Source organism: Onthophagus taurus, chromosome 6, assembly GCF_036711975.1.
Source record: "Onthophagus taurus isolate NC chromosome 6, IU_Otau_3.0, whole genome shotgun sequence".
NCBI lineage: Eukaryota > Metazoa > Arthropoda > Insecta > Coleoptera > Scarabaeidae > Onthophagus > Onthophagus taurus.
In genome coordinates, this window is record NC_091971.1 from 1,452,380 (window position 1) to 1,468,676 (window position 16,297).

Sequence of the window (16,297 nt, forward strand, 5' to 3'; positions counted from 1 at the left end):
GATCTCCCCTGAACCGTTTGTACCACTAGCTGTTAATACAGCATCAAAACTGATAAACTCCATCTCCCACCGAGCTTTTTGCGATAGATGGGATGGGACAGCAGTAGGTGCCTTTGCTAAGAAAACTCTGCTCTACCCTGACCGGAAGACATCTACTCAGTTTCTGGGAAAATCGAAAAGTGACTTGAGGCTTCTCACCCACTTCCTGACCGGACACTGCAGGTTACGTAAGCACATGTTTTACATGAAGCTGGCGAATACACCCCACTGTAGAGGGTGTGAAATAGAAGACGAGACGGTAAGTCATATTGTTTGTAACTGTCCAAACCTTGTGTACTTAAGGGGCTTAAGGGGCTCCAAATTTCGAATATAAGGAACCTACCTTTCTGTTCTATATTAACGTTCATGAAATGATTGGGCTGCTTTTCTGACCCTTGAATGAACAGTAAATTGTGGGGACGTACAAAGGGTCCGCTGGGGCCTAAGTGCTGTGAGTAACTCACCCCCACGTGAAACTACATACATAGAATACAAGAATGGTTGGTACCTACTTGTACCAGTTTTTTGAGTTATTTTAAGTTTGTTTAGTAGTTCTGTTTAGTGCTTTTTAAGTATGCATTTCTTTGTAATCGATCAATCTATAAAAATAAAAATTGGTACAGTTACTCCTCAAATATTCCCAAATGGAATAAATTAATCTACTTCAGTTATAACGCTGATATTATTAAGCAGTTTTTGGTGTAACTGCAAAAAAACTCAAAAGGTGAATTGGATGAAACACTTCAAATTGGATTACTCTATCAGATAGAGAATTTGTGTTGAGGTTTTTAAGATATTAGAGAATTTGGCAAAAACTTATGAAAAACGTGATGGGCGCTGGGTAAATAACCGTTCATAGGTCTTCATTTAGTATTGGTCCCTTAGGATTACACCCAGCATCGACCTCTCCATCTATCTTTGCGTTACTTTGAGCCTCCTGGCAGTGACTACCGTTAATGTTAAAGAATCGGAGCCGTATGTCATAACTGGGAAAACGCATTGATTGAAAGCCTTTCTTTTCAAATACAGGTGTACCATTTTGTTGTAACCGATGTTTCTTTTGAATAACTCGACAACCAGCTGTCAAATCGCCAAGTTTGATGTCACATTGGAAATGTCATTGTTGTAAAATTTTAACCACACATCTAAAGAACGTTCCTCTATTACGCTTGCTCAACGCGTGTACAGAGCAAAATACCGCGGTCGTCCAACGCCCACAGCCAAGACAATTCGAAGTTTTAAGGGGAAATTCAATGCCAGTGGTTCTTTGGTAACATCGAAACCCAAAGTTAACCCGTACACGCCCTAATAATGACTTTATAGCTGCTGTAAGTATCGATATTCAAGAGCGTGACAACGGCTGAATGACATGGAGGACTACGGGTTCCAGAAAGATGGTGTAACATGCCATACTGTTCGATTAACAATGGATTTGCTGCGTACCATGTTTCCAAATTGATTGATATCGAAAAGTGGCGATTATGAATGGTCGGTGCGTTCGCCTGATTTAACGCCTCCTGACTTTTTCCTGTGGGGATACCTTAAGAACCAGCTTTATGTCAACAAGCCAGACACTCTCGAGCAATTTAAGGCCAACAAACGCCAAGAAATCGCCGAAATAACGCACGAAACACTCGCAAAAGTGATGAAAAACGTCGAAAAAAAAGGCCGATTTTGTGGTGACAGCTAGGGGGAGCCACCTACTAGACATCATTTTCAAAAAGTGACTAAACAAATTGTACAAGTCCAAATTTCAATGAAATGATAGAATCCAAACAAAATATTGAGTTGTTTTCAAGTTATTAAAAAAATATGTCGTTTACAACATAATAGGACACCTTGTATATAGCAATATAGCCTTTAAGTTTCCCATAGGCTGCCCATGCGAGTGTGATCTTTCTGTTTAGCTTGTTTGATTATCTCTTGATACACGAACCTCGTAGCCAAGATATACATAGCTGAATCTCATTATCCCCAATGTTGGTGTTAGAGCTGGGAACAAGATTTATCACAAATTTCGCCTCATTGATATTTAGCCCGACTCTTGCACACACCTCCTTTAAGTCGTTCAGCATTAGTTTTAATCTCTCCAAGGCTATCCGAAATAAGAACTATATCGTCCGCGTAACGCAAATTACTTACGCATTTGCCATCAATGTTTATGCCTTTTTGGGTCCAACCCAGTTGTTTAAATGCACTCTGAGGACTGTGATGAACAATTTGGGTGTATCGCCTTGTTTTACTCACAATCATTACTTTACTACTTCTACTCTCTTCAGTACTTTCATGCAATTTTACCGTCATTATAGCATTCTTGTAGATGTTATAAATAAGTTTGGTATAGCGATAATCGATTCTGCATTCTTGAAGTGCTTATAACTGCCATCAACTCAATTTAAATTAAATTTTATAAATAGCTCTAAATACCCCTAAGTATATGTATATCCAGGAAATTTACTGGTTATAACGCTGATATTATTAAGCTGTTTTTGGTGCAACTGCAAAAAAAAAACTCAAAAGGTTCAGATGAAACACTTCAAATTGGATTACTCTATCAGATAGAGAATTTGAGGTTTTTAAGAATTTGGCAAAAATTAATGAAAAACGTGAACACGATAATCACGTTTTTAAACAATTTTAAATCACAAGATTTATGATAACACGTCCTCGAGAAAATTAAAATTTAATTCGGTTTCAATCGTTATCGCAAAAAGTGATGTATCCGTTATACTAGAAACCAATTTAAACCGGACGTATTCTTGGTTACATAACCTCAAAAAGAAAAAAGACCTCAAAAAAGAAATAAAAGTCGTCGTAAAAGTAAACCCACACGAAAATGTGGTCGTACAAATTTTCGAATTACGAATTTTTAGCAACAACAATCGCGACTAAAATAAACCTCGCGGTTGTGACGTAAGAAGAATCGTCCCCGGTACGGCCCATGCCATACTCAATGCGGTACATTTTGCAGTACATAACAAATTGTTGGGTGAATCACTAGCACGTTCTAATCCATACAGTAGTTAAATTCTAACCTGCTAAAAAATTTATCAGAATTAAGTTTTTAAAAAAAAATTACCAAACAAAGGAGTTTTCTATTAAAGTGTGTGTGTATTTTTTAAGTTTAATTTTTAAGGAAATATATTTGTGATGGGACTGAGTGATTGGCGGCCGTTTATCTATGGGGGTCTAGCTTCTTGTGTAGCAGAGTTCGGTAAATAATTAATTTATCCAGTATTCAATTCATTTCGAGATTATGTGATTTTTAGGTACATTCCCGATTGATACATCTAAGACTAGGTTACAAATTCAGGGACAGAAAGTTGATATTAAACATGCCAAGCTTAAATACAGGGGGATGCTTGATTGTCTTTTGAAAATTATTAAGTACGAAGGACTTCCTGCTCTTTACGCCGGGTAAGTTAATAAGAAATTTATTAAATGAAATTGTTAATGTAATGAATAACAACCAGGTAATTTAGAGATTAGATAACTTTTTTCTGTTTAAAAACTACTATAACAATATTTGTTTTCACAGTAAGGGTTTTTAGATTAAAATATTTTCATCATTTACATGATAATCACTAATTAGTAAGCTGATATCTATAAATTCCCCATTTTTCAATATAATGTTCTACTTAAAAGTTATTGCAATTATTATTGTAAATATATTATATGCATGAAACTTAAATATGCATATGCAAGTTTAAGATTGATTTCATCATACAATTTAGTTTCTATTTTAAGAGATTAAATCTCAACTCATCTTTAAAATAACTATTTTAAATCCTATGAATGCATAACCTGAAATCATCCACCATGAATTCTGCACTGCTTAGTTGTGTAATTTATAATAATATTAACTTATTGAGTTCTTCCAAAAAGTATTATATACTAAATTTGAACTAGCTAATCTTGAACTCCATCAACAATCAAAAGGATCAATGACCTGCAAAGAATATTGGATATATACTGCTAGCAAGCAATATATTATATTAACTTTTGCGAATATATTAATCTTTCAATAGTGTAACTATTTCATTCCATTTAAAGGAAGAACATCTGTTTATTCCAGATTTTCATTCTTGCTTATATCCATATTGAGTACATGCTAAAAATTCACCACAAATCCATCATACAGCTTCAAACCAAGCGCTGATATGCTTTTATTAACTTCCACAAGACATTTTACTTCTATCAGGGCTAAACTAAAATTAAAGAGACTGCATTTAGGTATCGAACAGTGTTAACTAGAAAATATAGTACTGGATAAAATTGTTTAGAAATTACAACACGAAGAATAAATGTACGATATCAATTAATTTATTTTCCAAGTTGACATAACCTTAAAAAATATTTTGACATTTAAGGTCAAAACTGACAAACAGCTGTCTCGCTTTATTGATCAAAATATATCTATTCGAATTTATAAAGCACATTTAAAATACTTTCTATTTTAAAGTTTACAATTTACGTATGTATTTTGTGATTACATAATCAAATATACTGAAGAAGTAGAAATTAATTACAGGGAATTATTAAATTTGAAATTCATAGGATAAACGTCAAATTGACAGCTAAATATGAAAAGTGATACTTCGAAGTTAATCATGAATTAATAAAAAGTTTTTTTACAAGTTAGCTTAATGTTTACCAAGATCAATAACCTGCAACACGAAGAATAAATGTACGATATTAATTAATTAATTTTCCAAGTTGACATAACCTTAAAAAATATTTTGACATTTAACGTCAAAACTGACAAACAGCTGTCTCGCGTTATTGATCAAAATATATCTATTCGAATTTATAAAGCACATTTAAAATACTTTCCATTTTAAAACAATTTACGAATGTATTTTGTGATTACATAATCAAATATACTAAAGTTGTAGAAATTAACTACAGGGAATTATTAAATTTCAAATTCATAGGATAAACGTCAAATTGACAGCTAAATATGAAAAGTGATACTTTAAAGTTAATCATGAATTAATAAAAAGTTTTTTTACAAGTTAGCTTAATGTTTACCAAGATCAATAAGCTGCAACACGAAGAATAAATGTACGATATTAATTAATTTATTTTCCAAGTTGACATAACCTTAAAAAATATTTTGACATTTAACGTCAAAACTGATAAACAGCTATCTCGCGTTATTAATATTTTCATCAAAGTATTTTATAGATTTAAAATACTTTCCATTTTAAATCTAACAATTAACGAATGTATTTTATGATTACATAATCAAATATACTAAAGTTGTAGAAATTAACTACAGGGAATTATTAAATTTCAAATTCATAGGATAAACGTCAAATTGACAGCTAAATATGAAAAGTGATACTTTAAAGTTAATCATGAATTAATAAAAAGTTTTTTACAAGTTAGCTTAATGTTTACCAAGGACAGTAGAATCTAACAGGACTGCTACATCCATTGTATTTTTGTAGTCCACTACGGGTTGGTTGCCCGCACTCTACGTCACACTATTTGCCACGCCTGGTAACTGTCTGTGTTTTTAGAGGTTATATGATAGACATTAATATGTCTAAAAACATAAAACTTCAAAAATAATATGAATAAGTCTAGGATATAACCTCTAAAAACACAGCAAACGCATAGACCATAACAACAGCTGGGCGTGGAAAATGGTGTGACGTAGTTTGCGGGCAGGTTGTCACAACAATGGATGTAGCAGTCCTGTTAGATTCTACTGTCCTTGAATGTTTACCAAGATCAATAACCTACAACACGAAGAATAAATGTACGATATTAATTAATTTATTTTCCAAGTTGACATAACCTTAAAAAATATTTTGACATTTAACGTCAAAACTGACAAACAGCTATCTCGCCTTATTAATATTTTCATCAAAGTATTTTATAGATTTCAAATACTTTCCATTTTAAATTTAACTATTAACGAATGTATTTTGTGATTACATAATCAAATATACTAAAGTTGTAGAAATTAATTACAGGGAATTATTAAATTTGAAATTCATAGGATAAACGTCAAATTGACAGCAAAATATGAAAAGTAATACTTTAAAGTTAATCATGAATTAATAAAAAGAAAATAGTTTTTTAAATGTTGCTTAATATTTTCCATTAATTGTTTAGATTCCGACCCAATGAAATCATTGATAATCGCTACAAATTATCATTATTGATTTCAAAAATTGTTTTGCTTGTTAAATGAACGTTTTAAATTTAAACCCAACAATCGCCTGATTTTATTAAATACGATTACAACAATCTTAATAGTTTTTCAATATTATTACAGTTAGCAACTGATAACGTCATTTAAACATTTCTTAAGCAACAATCAAAACAAGTTTATACGTATGTGGTAGATTTCCGTTCTTTTTATTATCGTAATGCGATCCCTAAAAGAATCAATAAAAACAGCACTCATCTTTGTAAAATTAAATTTTATCCGCCTTTGTTGTTATTGTAATCTTTACGTTTTGTTTTGGTACTTTATGTATCAAATGACTTGCAATAAATTAATCTAAAGAATCATGTCTAGTCATCCTAATCAGTTTTTTATTTCAAGAACAAAGAGATTAGTTTTGGAAATAATTATTTAAATTTTTTTTTTAGAATTTGGCCTGCAGTATTAAGACAATCAACATATGGCACTATAAAATTCGGTACTTATTATTGTTTAAAAGACTTTTTCGTTAAACATTACGGACGCGAATCCGTCCAATTAAATGTATTATGTGCTGTGATTGCTGGTTCGTTTTCGAGTGCCATCGCAAATCCAACTGATGTCCTTAAGGTTCGGATGCAAGTCGAAGGCACAACAGGAAACATTTCGTTATTTGCATGTTTTAAAAACGTTTACTATCAAGAAGGAATCTCCGGATTGTGGCGTGTAAGTCTTTAAAAAAATTCATAAAAAAGTTATCTTAATGAGTAAAGTGATACAATACTTTTGAACTTTGATTTGAAGGAATCGCCTTTCACAATGCGTTTAATAAACGATGTTACTCAATCTTTGTTTGATAATAATTTTTTAATGTTTCGTTTTAGGGTGTTAGTCCAACAGCACAAAGAGCTGCTCTTATTGCAGCTGTTGAACTTCCGGTTTACGATTTTTGCAAAAGTCATCTTATGATATACTTAGGAAATAACATATCAAATCATTTTATGTAATATTAACACAAAAAAATTGATTAACTTTTAATAATTTAATTTAATTTTAGTTCTAGCTTTACAGCTGGATTTGCAAGTGCGCTAGCATCGACCCCAATCGATGTAGTAAGGGTGAGTCCCCAAAAAAAAATTTATTAGCAAATTAATTAACATTATTTCTTTTAGACGAGACTGATGAACCAAAGAAAATTAAAATACTGTGAGCAAAGGATACCGGCACATTTATATGCTGGAACTTTAGATTGTTTTGTTCAAACATTCAAAAACGAAGGAATTTGGGCGTTTTATAAAGGTTTTGTGCCCACATTATTTCGTATGGGACCCTGGAATATAATTTTCTTTGTTACTTATGAACAACTAAAAAGGATTTATTAAATTAATTGTTTCTAATTAAATTTTTGCACAGCATGTGGCTTTCCTGTTAATAATAGTACAATTGAAACGGTGTATTATCACTTTAATCTATTTATTTATTTATAAATTTAACTGTTTATTCTTAAACAAACAAAAATAAAAGCATACAAACCTAAAAATGATTATTATTTACTTTATAAATTAAATTTACAACAAAACTAATAATTATGTAAATTAATCTGCTTCATCCAGACTAGATTTTGAAGTGATCGGCCGATAATAAGGGGATAAAGATTTCCCCCTATGATTAAACACGTAAAATGATGCAACATTTCTAAAAGTCTCCCAGCTTTTATTTTCCAACTCCGCAGCCGCTTTTATTTCCTTAAAATCACCAGCGATGTGTAAAACACCATACATGATCGTTAATAAACTAACCAAAGCTTGGATTGTTATCTAATCATAAAAGAAACGTTTATTTCATTAATTAATAATCATTTTTACTTACATCATAAGGTAAACCATCGAAAGTTAATTCATTTAAACGCAAATAAGATCGATCTGAAATTTTTTGAGGTTAGGATTTTGATTAAAATATATATTGATTACTTACGTTGGGCGGCTGAATAAGCTGCGTGAAAAAGGGATAAAAATCCTAAGGTCAATATTAATCTGTGAAATCCTGTCGCTGGCATTTTAAAATCCGGATTTAATCGTTTTATTTTAATTAATTCAAGTGGATTTTGACGTTTGTTTAAGTCACGCTTATTGACGTTAACAAGTTAACCTAACTATGTCAAACATGTCAAATGATCTAAATTTCATGTAAAATAAATTGTGAAGTTTTGTAAAAATGATTTAAAGATATCGATTTAAATTTATGTTGATTATATAATCGTGGTAAATAAATATTTTTAGTGTTTTAAGTATAAATTTACCTAATGACCCATTTTCTATTTCGGTTGGTAATCAGTAGCTATCAACGTGAAAAACAAAAAGTCACAAAATGTCAGTTTCTTAATAAACGAAAAGCCGTCGAAATTGTACTACTTTTACCGTATCGCTAAAGATTTACAAAAAGAAAACAAAACTTTCCTTTCGTCTCTTCATTGTACTCAGGTATGAAAAGAATTTAGCGGTTTTTTTAACTTTATTTTTTGTCTCACATTCCGGAAGATTTTAAGGTTAGTTAACTGTCATTGTTATTTTCAGCCGTCAGTTTTAATTGTAAAAGAAACGTACGTAGCTTGAAATGTCCGCAAATACATCTCCTTTACATTACAACGACTTAGAAGAAGCATACATAACAGATGCTAACTTTAAAGTAGACATAAGTCAGAAAATGAAAGTGCCCCATAAAATCAGTTTTAATTCGGAAACTCCTTTGAACGGAGGCAATCATGCAGCTTGGCAAGAAAATATTAATATGCAAGTACCTGAAAGGATATTAGTTGTTGGAAGTGATCAACATTTAGGTAAACTTTCTTATTAAAAAAATGGTGTGCTTTGAATGAATGATGTAAAAAAAATCAAAAAATTTCATAAATGTCAAAAATTGGTGATATGGATCATTATTTTTTTGGTGTTATGCTACAACAGACTTATTTTCATACAAAAATTGTTGAAAATATAAATTATTTAAAGAGATTAACTAGTATAATCTCCACAGTTATGTAATTAATAAATAGATGGCAATATTATTTTTTTTTTAGGTACAAAAGCACCTCCACGTGAAATAGTCTTTGATAATTCCCTTTTACAACAAAACGATCCTTACCCAAGCGATCCAAGAGTTGGAACACCCCCAAGAACATTAACTTTGGATAAATACCCATTCCCAGGAGTTGAAGAATTTGAGGAACCCATGAAAGATCAACTCCCCGTTGTTAAACCCAAACCAAAGATGTATCAAGACAATTTATTGAACGATTCTAGAATAATCGGTCGAGAAATAACCCCTCCAATTGGCGCAGGGGGAGATGGATTAACAACAGCCGAAGAAGTAATTCATTTGAGAAAACAAATGGCTAAATTAAACAGGAGGGTGATGGCCTTGGAGTTGGAAAATTTAGGTCGTTTGCAAAAAGAGAAGATTTTATATGGATTAGGCATTGCTTATTTCTTATTAAAAACCATAATTTGGTTGAATCGTAGTAATTAAAGCGAACATTTTGAGGATTTATTTATTTTAAAAATCTTCAACAAAAAAAAAATGTTTAAGAAATAGTGAATTTTAAAAGTTAAGATAGACAAGTTCAAGATAAACCTTGAATCGGGATGGAGAAATGATTTTTAAAATGAATAAAATTTTAATTTAGACCGATTATTATTGTACTATGTGTAATATATGATCATTCTGTACTGTTTTAAGATAATTAATGATCAATTTAATTTCTTTATTTTCTTTAATTTACTTGTTAATAGGGTTTGTCAAATTACGAATACTTGAATTAAAAAGAAAAATGTATGTTGATTCATGTTGTTTTATTAAAAAAAATCGTTTTTAGTTGAGATATATTAATCTGATTTTTTTAAATTAATTTGATCAACGGATTTTAACATTTTATTTAATCTTTTTCCAATTAATTTTGGGTATAAATTATTTTTAATCCTATACTCTTTACTTTGATGAGATACAGCTCCATTTTCTAATTGAAACTCGCAAAGTAACTTTAACGGTCTCACAAGAACACCTCTATAACTTTCATCATCTTCCAAATAAGTTAAAGCTTTAGCTACAGTTTCCAAAGTGCTTAAACAACCATCTGTGGGTTGTGTTCGAATTGTATAATCACTTACAGTGTTAGAAATTAATTTAATCTGTTTCAAGGTGTGTAATTTTGGATTACTCGCATAAATAGCTTTAGCCTGTGGCCAAGTTCCATCAATAACTATAATATTAAATGGGTTTAAAACGTTTTCCTTTAAATTTATTTTAGTTATATCAATAGCTTGGGGGCTGGGATATAAAAGAAGTGTGTTTGCATGTTCTAATATATTCTTTAAATCTTCATTCGTTGTAGGGAAACGCTTCCCTTTAAAAATTAGGCACTTTTCTTTTGCTAAACCTAATTTGAGCATTGGAGCCGTTCTAAGGCAACGTTTTTCTTCTGCGGGGTGTTGTAGGATGATCACTCTTGAATTGGGGTTTAACGGGGGATCTGGGAGGGCTGAACACCAACATACTCTTGTGGGTCTTCTAAAAAATTAGATTAAAAATGAGAGTTAATTTTTTATATGATAAAACGTACTCGCATTTTTCGCATAGATCTCGCATTTCTGGTGGTTCAGCTGGTAAACAACCGAGTTCATTAAAAAAATCGTTTTCTAATTCTAAATCCATTTCATAAGCACGGTTTTATTCTTAATTAATATTAATAAAAACATAACCTCAATTCGAAATGTAATTGTCAAATTGACAGATTTTTTTGGGGTTTTTTTATAAAAAGAAATTTATTTTTAGTTAATGTGTTTAATAAATGTAATGTATTAAACTTTATGTAAATAAGAAATTTTTTTTAATTTAATAAAGCAAAATATTTATTTGCTTTTAAAGTTACAACAGGTTTCTATTTTTTATTGTAGATTATTTCTATTGATAATAGATGGAGACTCATTTTTTAATCAATAGTAAATTAAAGTAAATATATATGTACTTGATGATATATATTTACTTATAGACTGATAAGCTTATCAATTGGTTTATCAATCGTTGCGCTACGCCTACGTTCAACGCGCATATCAGCTTTAGTTTTTTTTATTATATTATACCATATAATGTGTTAGTGTGTTCTTCTCCTAACAGATGGAATCTGACAAGCTTTCCATTAAACCGGTATTCTTAAAATACAGGTAAAATTCACTATTTAATTAATTACCACTAACATCTATTCGGCAATACCACATAGATACATCGATTTATTAATGATGTCATTTCTTGTGTTTAGGTGGCCTCCAAAGAAAAATATTACAAACACCACTAAAAATATACCAGATAGTATACCACAGAGATACAAAAAAGAAGAAATTATTATAAACGATATTTATCAAGGACTAGATAACAATCAATATGATCCGTAACTTAATAATAAAAAATTATTTCTCTGAATACTCTATTTGATTAAAATTTTAGTTCCTTAACATGTTGCGATAGTTCGAGTGAGCCACTTGATGTGGTTACAACGAACAATGATGCAAGGAAATCGTTTATCATACTCGACGAAATTGAAACATACAAAACAATCGTAAATAATATTCTAAATGATCAGGGGGCCGCTACGAAGCTGCGTTATTTGTATAAAACCGACACCGAAAGATTAACGGGGCCCGAAGCCGTTAAGAAAGCGATGAATAGATTCATGGAATTGAAAGTATCCCCTATTTATGACGTAGAGTTTTTTGTTAATAATTCGGGAATTACTTTAACGAATAATTCGCGTAGAAATTTTTTTAGACGACATTATCCCAAAAAATCAGTTTCTTACTGCGGATTGGTACGAGAATATCAGAGTGTAGATGTTAGTCCTAAGTAAGAATAATGATTTAAGTTAAAACTAAATAACTTGGTGATTAATTTAAAATTTGATGTGTTTTTAGGGGAATATTTGCTTTAATAACAAGAAAAATTTCAGGAAAATCTAACGAATGCCATTTAATTCGTCAAGCAGATGTTAATGAAAGTGTGATTAATATTGTTAAGTTTATCAATATTGGGTATGAGCTTGAGAATATTGACTAATATTAATTTATTTTTTATTTATATTTTAATACTAACATGTGGATAGCGCTTATCAAAATGGAACCAAGCGCCAAATTTAAGTTTTGAGATAATTGCTAATAAAGATTTAGTAATATGGAAAAAAATTTGCAGTTTGAATCTAGTGGTGGTTTCAATAAACTTATTCTTATTTTCATTCTATTCTGATAAAAATGAAACCAAAAGAATGCTCTTTATGTCGGCAAGTTTTTTGTCAAAAATTTTTTTCCCTTCAAGATACAAAACACTCAAGTTTGCCCAGGGATCACTCGTGGAAGGCCATCCTCGTGCCCTCTTAGTGATATCAATTTCGCGATAATTATCACCTTGATGGGAATCCTTCAGAAAGATTTTATATGGTTGGGATTTTTCAAAAGTAACTTCAACAGCCTTTTCGCCTGTTGAAGTTACTTTCCTGTTGGTAATGAATTTTTCGATATCCTGTACACTTACAAAATGATGTGTCTCTATTTTGGAATTTTAAAGCTCTTTTTATATTTCCAAAGATATTTGAAATAAAGTGTCCTCAATGATGGATGAGAGCTTAGAACTGCCTTTAAAAGCAAAATAATTTTTATGTTCCGGTTTTGTCCTCTACAGGAGTTAGACCAAAGTATTAGTTCTTCAGTGCCAAGAGGTAAGTGCTCGTCAATGTGTCTTTTTATACATGATCCAACTTCCTGCTCTCCTCTTTCCGCTATTCCTTCTTTCCAAACGTAATAGTATGAGGTTTTTGAAGAACCTGAATGGATGCCTTGATTATATATAGAAAGTTTTCTTTTGTAGTAAATAATATTGGTTGGGAGCTTTGGCAAACTTAAAACCTTCTCCATGTCATAAGTTAATACTTCCAATTTGTTTAATTCAATAGCACCTTTGAGGTCAGCGGCCATAGCATTACGAGCCTTAGATTGTAGCTCTAGATGTCGTTTGTGCTTATCTGTTAATTCATTTTTCGTATTTAAATCTACGTTATTGTTAATTTTAATATTCAGTGTATCGCAAATATTACAGCTGTCTTTAATGGGTGGCTTTCTTCTTAAATTAAACTGTTCATAAAATATCTTCTGACTATGAAGTCAAGCGAAGTTTAGGATTTCCCTCATCTAAACAAAGTTTGATCTCTTTATCCAATGTTAAATCAGTGGCCAAGAATGTTGAACTGGTTTCAGTACGCGCATAATGCGAAATGTATGTAACTTCTTAATTTGACAAATCACTCTATTAATCGTTTCTTCTGGAATTTTATTCTTCTCTTCGCATTTCTTTCCGCGTTCATCGTTTAAATTATCGATTCTTAGTTTCTTTAATGCTGTTTTGATATTCACGACTAAAATTTCTCTTGCTACTGTCTTCATTACGTTTCCTTTTTAATCTTTTTTCGTTAACAGTGGCGGCAATAAAACCAGTTTGCACATCATAAAGCTGAAGGACTTAAAAATGGTAGCTTTTGCCGATAGTTTTGTATTGCATTTCATGGGGCAATGGCAGTTGAAAACAATAAATTTTCTAGGCTCTTTAAGAATCCTTTTAACAGTGTAGTGTCTTTTATTTGAATTTTTTAATTCATTCCTGCTTTTAAATGTTTGACCAGGAAACTTATTTTTGCGCCCCTTTTCTGCTCTACCGTTCCTATTTTTCTGTTCATGCATCAGTTCTCTATTTCTAGTAGTTAAATCACATTCATCACTTGTGCTTGGGTTGAATTTATTTCCAGATTCTTCGAAATCTAAACCGCTTTCTGGACGTTTTGGATGTCCTTACTTTTTCCTACATTTATATCCCTATCACTAATTTCTTCTTCCAAATCGTTAATTTCCTGGTTAATCAAAATAAAATGTAGTTTTACTGTTTTTAAAAACAAAACCTCATTATATGACCAGTCTTTTTGTGTGCCATTTTAAGTGCCAGTCGGTTTGGCATTTAAAATTAAGTTAGCCCTTGGATCTTTTGAGAGTATCGCAAGAGCATAATTTCTAGTCGCTTGGTACCTTTAACTCAAAATTCAGAAAATGGCGCTTGGTTCCACTTTGATAAGCGCTATCCATGTACTAGTCAAAAAAATAAAAAATTATAATAAAAGGATAATTTATCAATTTTTTCTAATGCTAAATCAAAAGCGTTATCTGGAGGAATGAAAAGAAAACTATGTGTTGGAATTGCATTATGTAGTAACTCAAAGGTGTGTATGTTCGATTAACCAACGAGTAGTATGGATCCAGCTGACGGAAGATCAGCGTGGAAAATTTATCTTATTTATCCTGTCTTAACATTATCAGACTTCCTTCACGCTTTAATTAGGGCTTCTTCACGCTTTAATTGGCGTTTCAAACGAAAGCTACCTGTCTTAACATTCCTTCACGCTATAATTGGGGTACAAAAGAAAACCGACATGCCTTCACGCTATAATTAGGGATTCAAAACAAAACTGACCTATCCTAACATTCCTTCACGCTTTAACTGGGGTTTCTTCACGCTTTAATTGGCGTTTCAAACGAAAGCTACCTGTCTTAACATTCCTTCACGCTATAATTGGGGTACAAAAGATAACTGACATTCCTTCACGCTATAATTAGGGATTCAAAACAAAACTGACCTATCCTAACATTCCTTCACGCTTTAACTAGGGTTTCTTCACGCTTTAATTGGAGTTTCAAACGAAAGCTACCTGTCTTAACATTCCTTCACGCTATAATTGGGGTACAAAAGAAAACCGACATTCCTTCACGCTATAATTAGGGATTCAAAACAAAACTGACCTATCCTAACATCTCCAAAATCCAGCAAAATTTTTTGCTGCCAAATTATGTGGTATTTCAATTTAATCTTTTGCATATGTTTTCATAATCTTTATATTGTCCCTCAACCAAGTTGGTGCGTGGATTGTCCTAGTTGCTGGTTGACACAATATCTATCCTTGAAATGATCTGAAACTCAAAAATCAAATGATGTTGTTTTCTATATAGTTATGATTATCGTTTGAACTAGAACTAAGCAAAAAAAAACATTATTGGTAAAATGGCGCCTAGTCAAATAAAGATAATCGGTTTTGTTCTTCAAATCGATAAGTTTATCGCAAAAAAAACATGTATATATCGTATCAGTTTCTTTGTAGGTCACACGATAGAAAGATGCTATTTGAAAGTGTAGTTCAAATTTCAACTCAATCGAATGAGTAGTTTTTTATGAATCGTATTAACCAGATGTAAAAAGGATGTTTCGAGAAAAATGTACTTACAGTTTCATGTACTACAATGTTATGCGTGTATACGCCTTGTTAATAATTCTGTGTAAAGTATATTGAACACTTCCATATCTGAAGCTGCTAGTTTTCCATATGTATATATAAATAGAATAATCATGCAAAATAATTTGATATTAAAATAGGATTATTTAAGTGTTTGCCTAACCTATCTCTTGATATGGGGTCCCTCCGCTGATGGAATGAGTCACTCGGCTTGCGCATAGTACATATCAATCCTATTATTCCACGTGGAAAATAACCATGATGCTCTGATCGCAATGAGAGTTAGTACTTTCATGGAGGCATTGTGGTCAGCGAGGCTTACAAACCCTCCAGCATGCCTATGAAGTGGGTATATCTGCATTATGGTTATTTTCCACGTGGAATAATAGGATTGATATGATGTATGCGCAAGCCGAATTACTCTCATTCTATCAGCAGAAGGAGTCGACATCAAAGGATAAGTTCGGCAAACACTTAAATAATATTATTTTAATATTAAATTATTCTGCACGAATGTTCTACTTCTCATTCTATGTTCTTAAAATTTTAAAATAAACTACTTCCCTGCGAAAAATGATCCTATTATACATATTTAGCCATCCACACTCTTTTAACTTATGCCAGATAAGATATCCATAAATTAGTCTTAAAAACCCATTTTGGACATACTGCACCCGTATCGATTGTCCTTAGTTATGCAAGCACCATAGATTGAGTTACTGTGATTAAAATTG

At 31.6% G+C, this 16,297-nt stretch overlaps 5 protein-coding genes across 7 annotated transcripts; 3 read left to right on the forward strand and 2 right to left on the reverse strand.

Moving 5' to 3' along the window:
- Window positions 1-2,859: 2,859 nt before the first annotated feature.
- LOC111424936 (uncoupling protein Bmcp mitochondrial) lies at window positions 2,860-7,671 on the forward strand. The gene is made up of 6 exons (XM_023058676.2): window positions 2,860-3,253; window positions 3,309-3,456; window positions 6,649-6,925; window positions 7,084-7,202; window positions 7,257-7,317; window positions 7,372-7,671. The coding sequence occupies exons 1-6, from the start codon at window positions 3,190-3,192 to the stop codon at window positions 7,579-7,581; spliced, it is 879 nt and encodes a 292-aa protein (XP_022914444.1). The 5' UTR covers window positions 2,860-3,189; the 3' UTR covers window positions 7,582-7,671.
- On the reverse strand, window positions 7,656-8,260 carry LOC111424938 (ER membrane protein complex subunit 5). Its single transcript, XM_023058678.2, has 3 exons — window positions 8,174-8,260; window positions 8,069-8,121; window positions 7,656-8,016 (listed from the first exon to the last, which is right to left on the reverse strand). The coding sequence occupies exons 1-3, from the start codon at window positions 8,253-8,255 to the stop codon at window positions 7,795-7,797; spliced, it is 357 nt and encodes a 118-aa protein (XP_022914446.1). The 5' UTR covers window positions 8,256-8,260; the 3' UTR covers window positions 7,656-7,794.
- Window positions 8,261-8,377: 117 nt separating this feature from the next.
- LOC111424937 (transport and golgi organization 11) lies at window positions 8,378-10,033 on the forward strand. 2 transcript variants are annotated; one of them, XM_071197076.1, is made up of 4 exons: window positions 8,378-8,460; window positions 8,534-8,679; window positions 8,773-9,035; window positions 9,273-10,033. In XM_071197076.1, the coding sequence occupies exons 3-4, from the start codon at window positions 8,813-8,815 to the stop codon at window positions 9,719-9,721; spliced, it is 672 nt and encodes a 223-aa protein (XP_071053177.1). In that variant the 5' UTR covers window positions 8,378-8,460; window positions 8,534-8,679; window positions 8,773-8,812; the 3' UTR covers window positions 9,722-10,033. The 2 variants fall into 2 exon arrangements, with proteins under 2 accessions (XP_071053177.1, XP_022914445.1); XM_023058677.2 differs by lacking the exon at window positions 8,378-8,460 and having other exon boundaries at window positions 8,525-8,679.
- Window positions 10,026-10,970, reverse strand: LOC111424954 (DTW domain containing 2). 2 transcript variants are annotated; one of them, XM_023058695.2, is made up of 2 exons: window positions 10,812-10,970; window positions 10,026-10,759 (listed from the first exon to the last, which is right to left on the reverse strand). In XM_023058695.2, the coding sequence occupies exons 1-2, from the start codon at window positions 10,901-10,903 to the stop codon at window positions 10,078-10,080; spliced, it is 774 nt and encodes a 257-aa protein (XP_022914463.2). In that variant the 5' UTR covers window positions 10,904-10,970; the 3' UTR covers window positions 10,026-10,077. The 2 variants fall into 2 exon arrangements, with proteins under 2 accessions (XP_022914463.2, XP_071053176.1); XM_071197075.1 differs by having other exon boundaries at window positions 10,816-10,909.
- Window positions 10,971-11,264: 294 nt separating this feature from the next.
- LOC111424966 (tensin-3-like) lies at window positions 11,265-15,913 on the forward strand. Its single transcript, XM_023058705.2, has 4 exons — window positions 11,265-11,412; window positions 11,508-11,636; window positions 11,693-12,088; window positions 12,157-15,913. The coding sequence occupies exons 1-4, from the start codon at window positions 11,366-11,368 to the stop codon at window positions 12,296-12,298; spliced, it is 714 nt and encodes a 237-aa protein (XP_022914473.2). The 5' UTR covers window positions 11,265-11,365; the 3' UTR covers window positions 12,299-15,913.
- The last annotated feature ends 384 nt before the right edge of the window (window positions 15,914-16,297 follow it).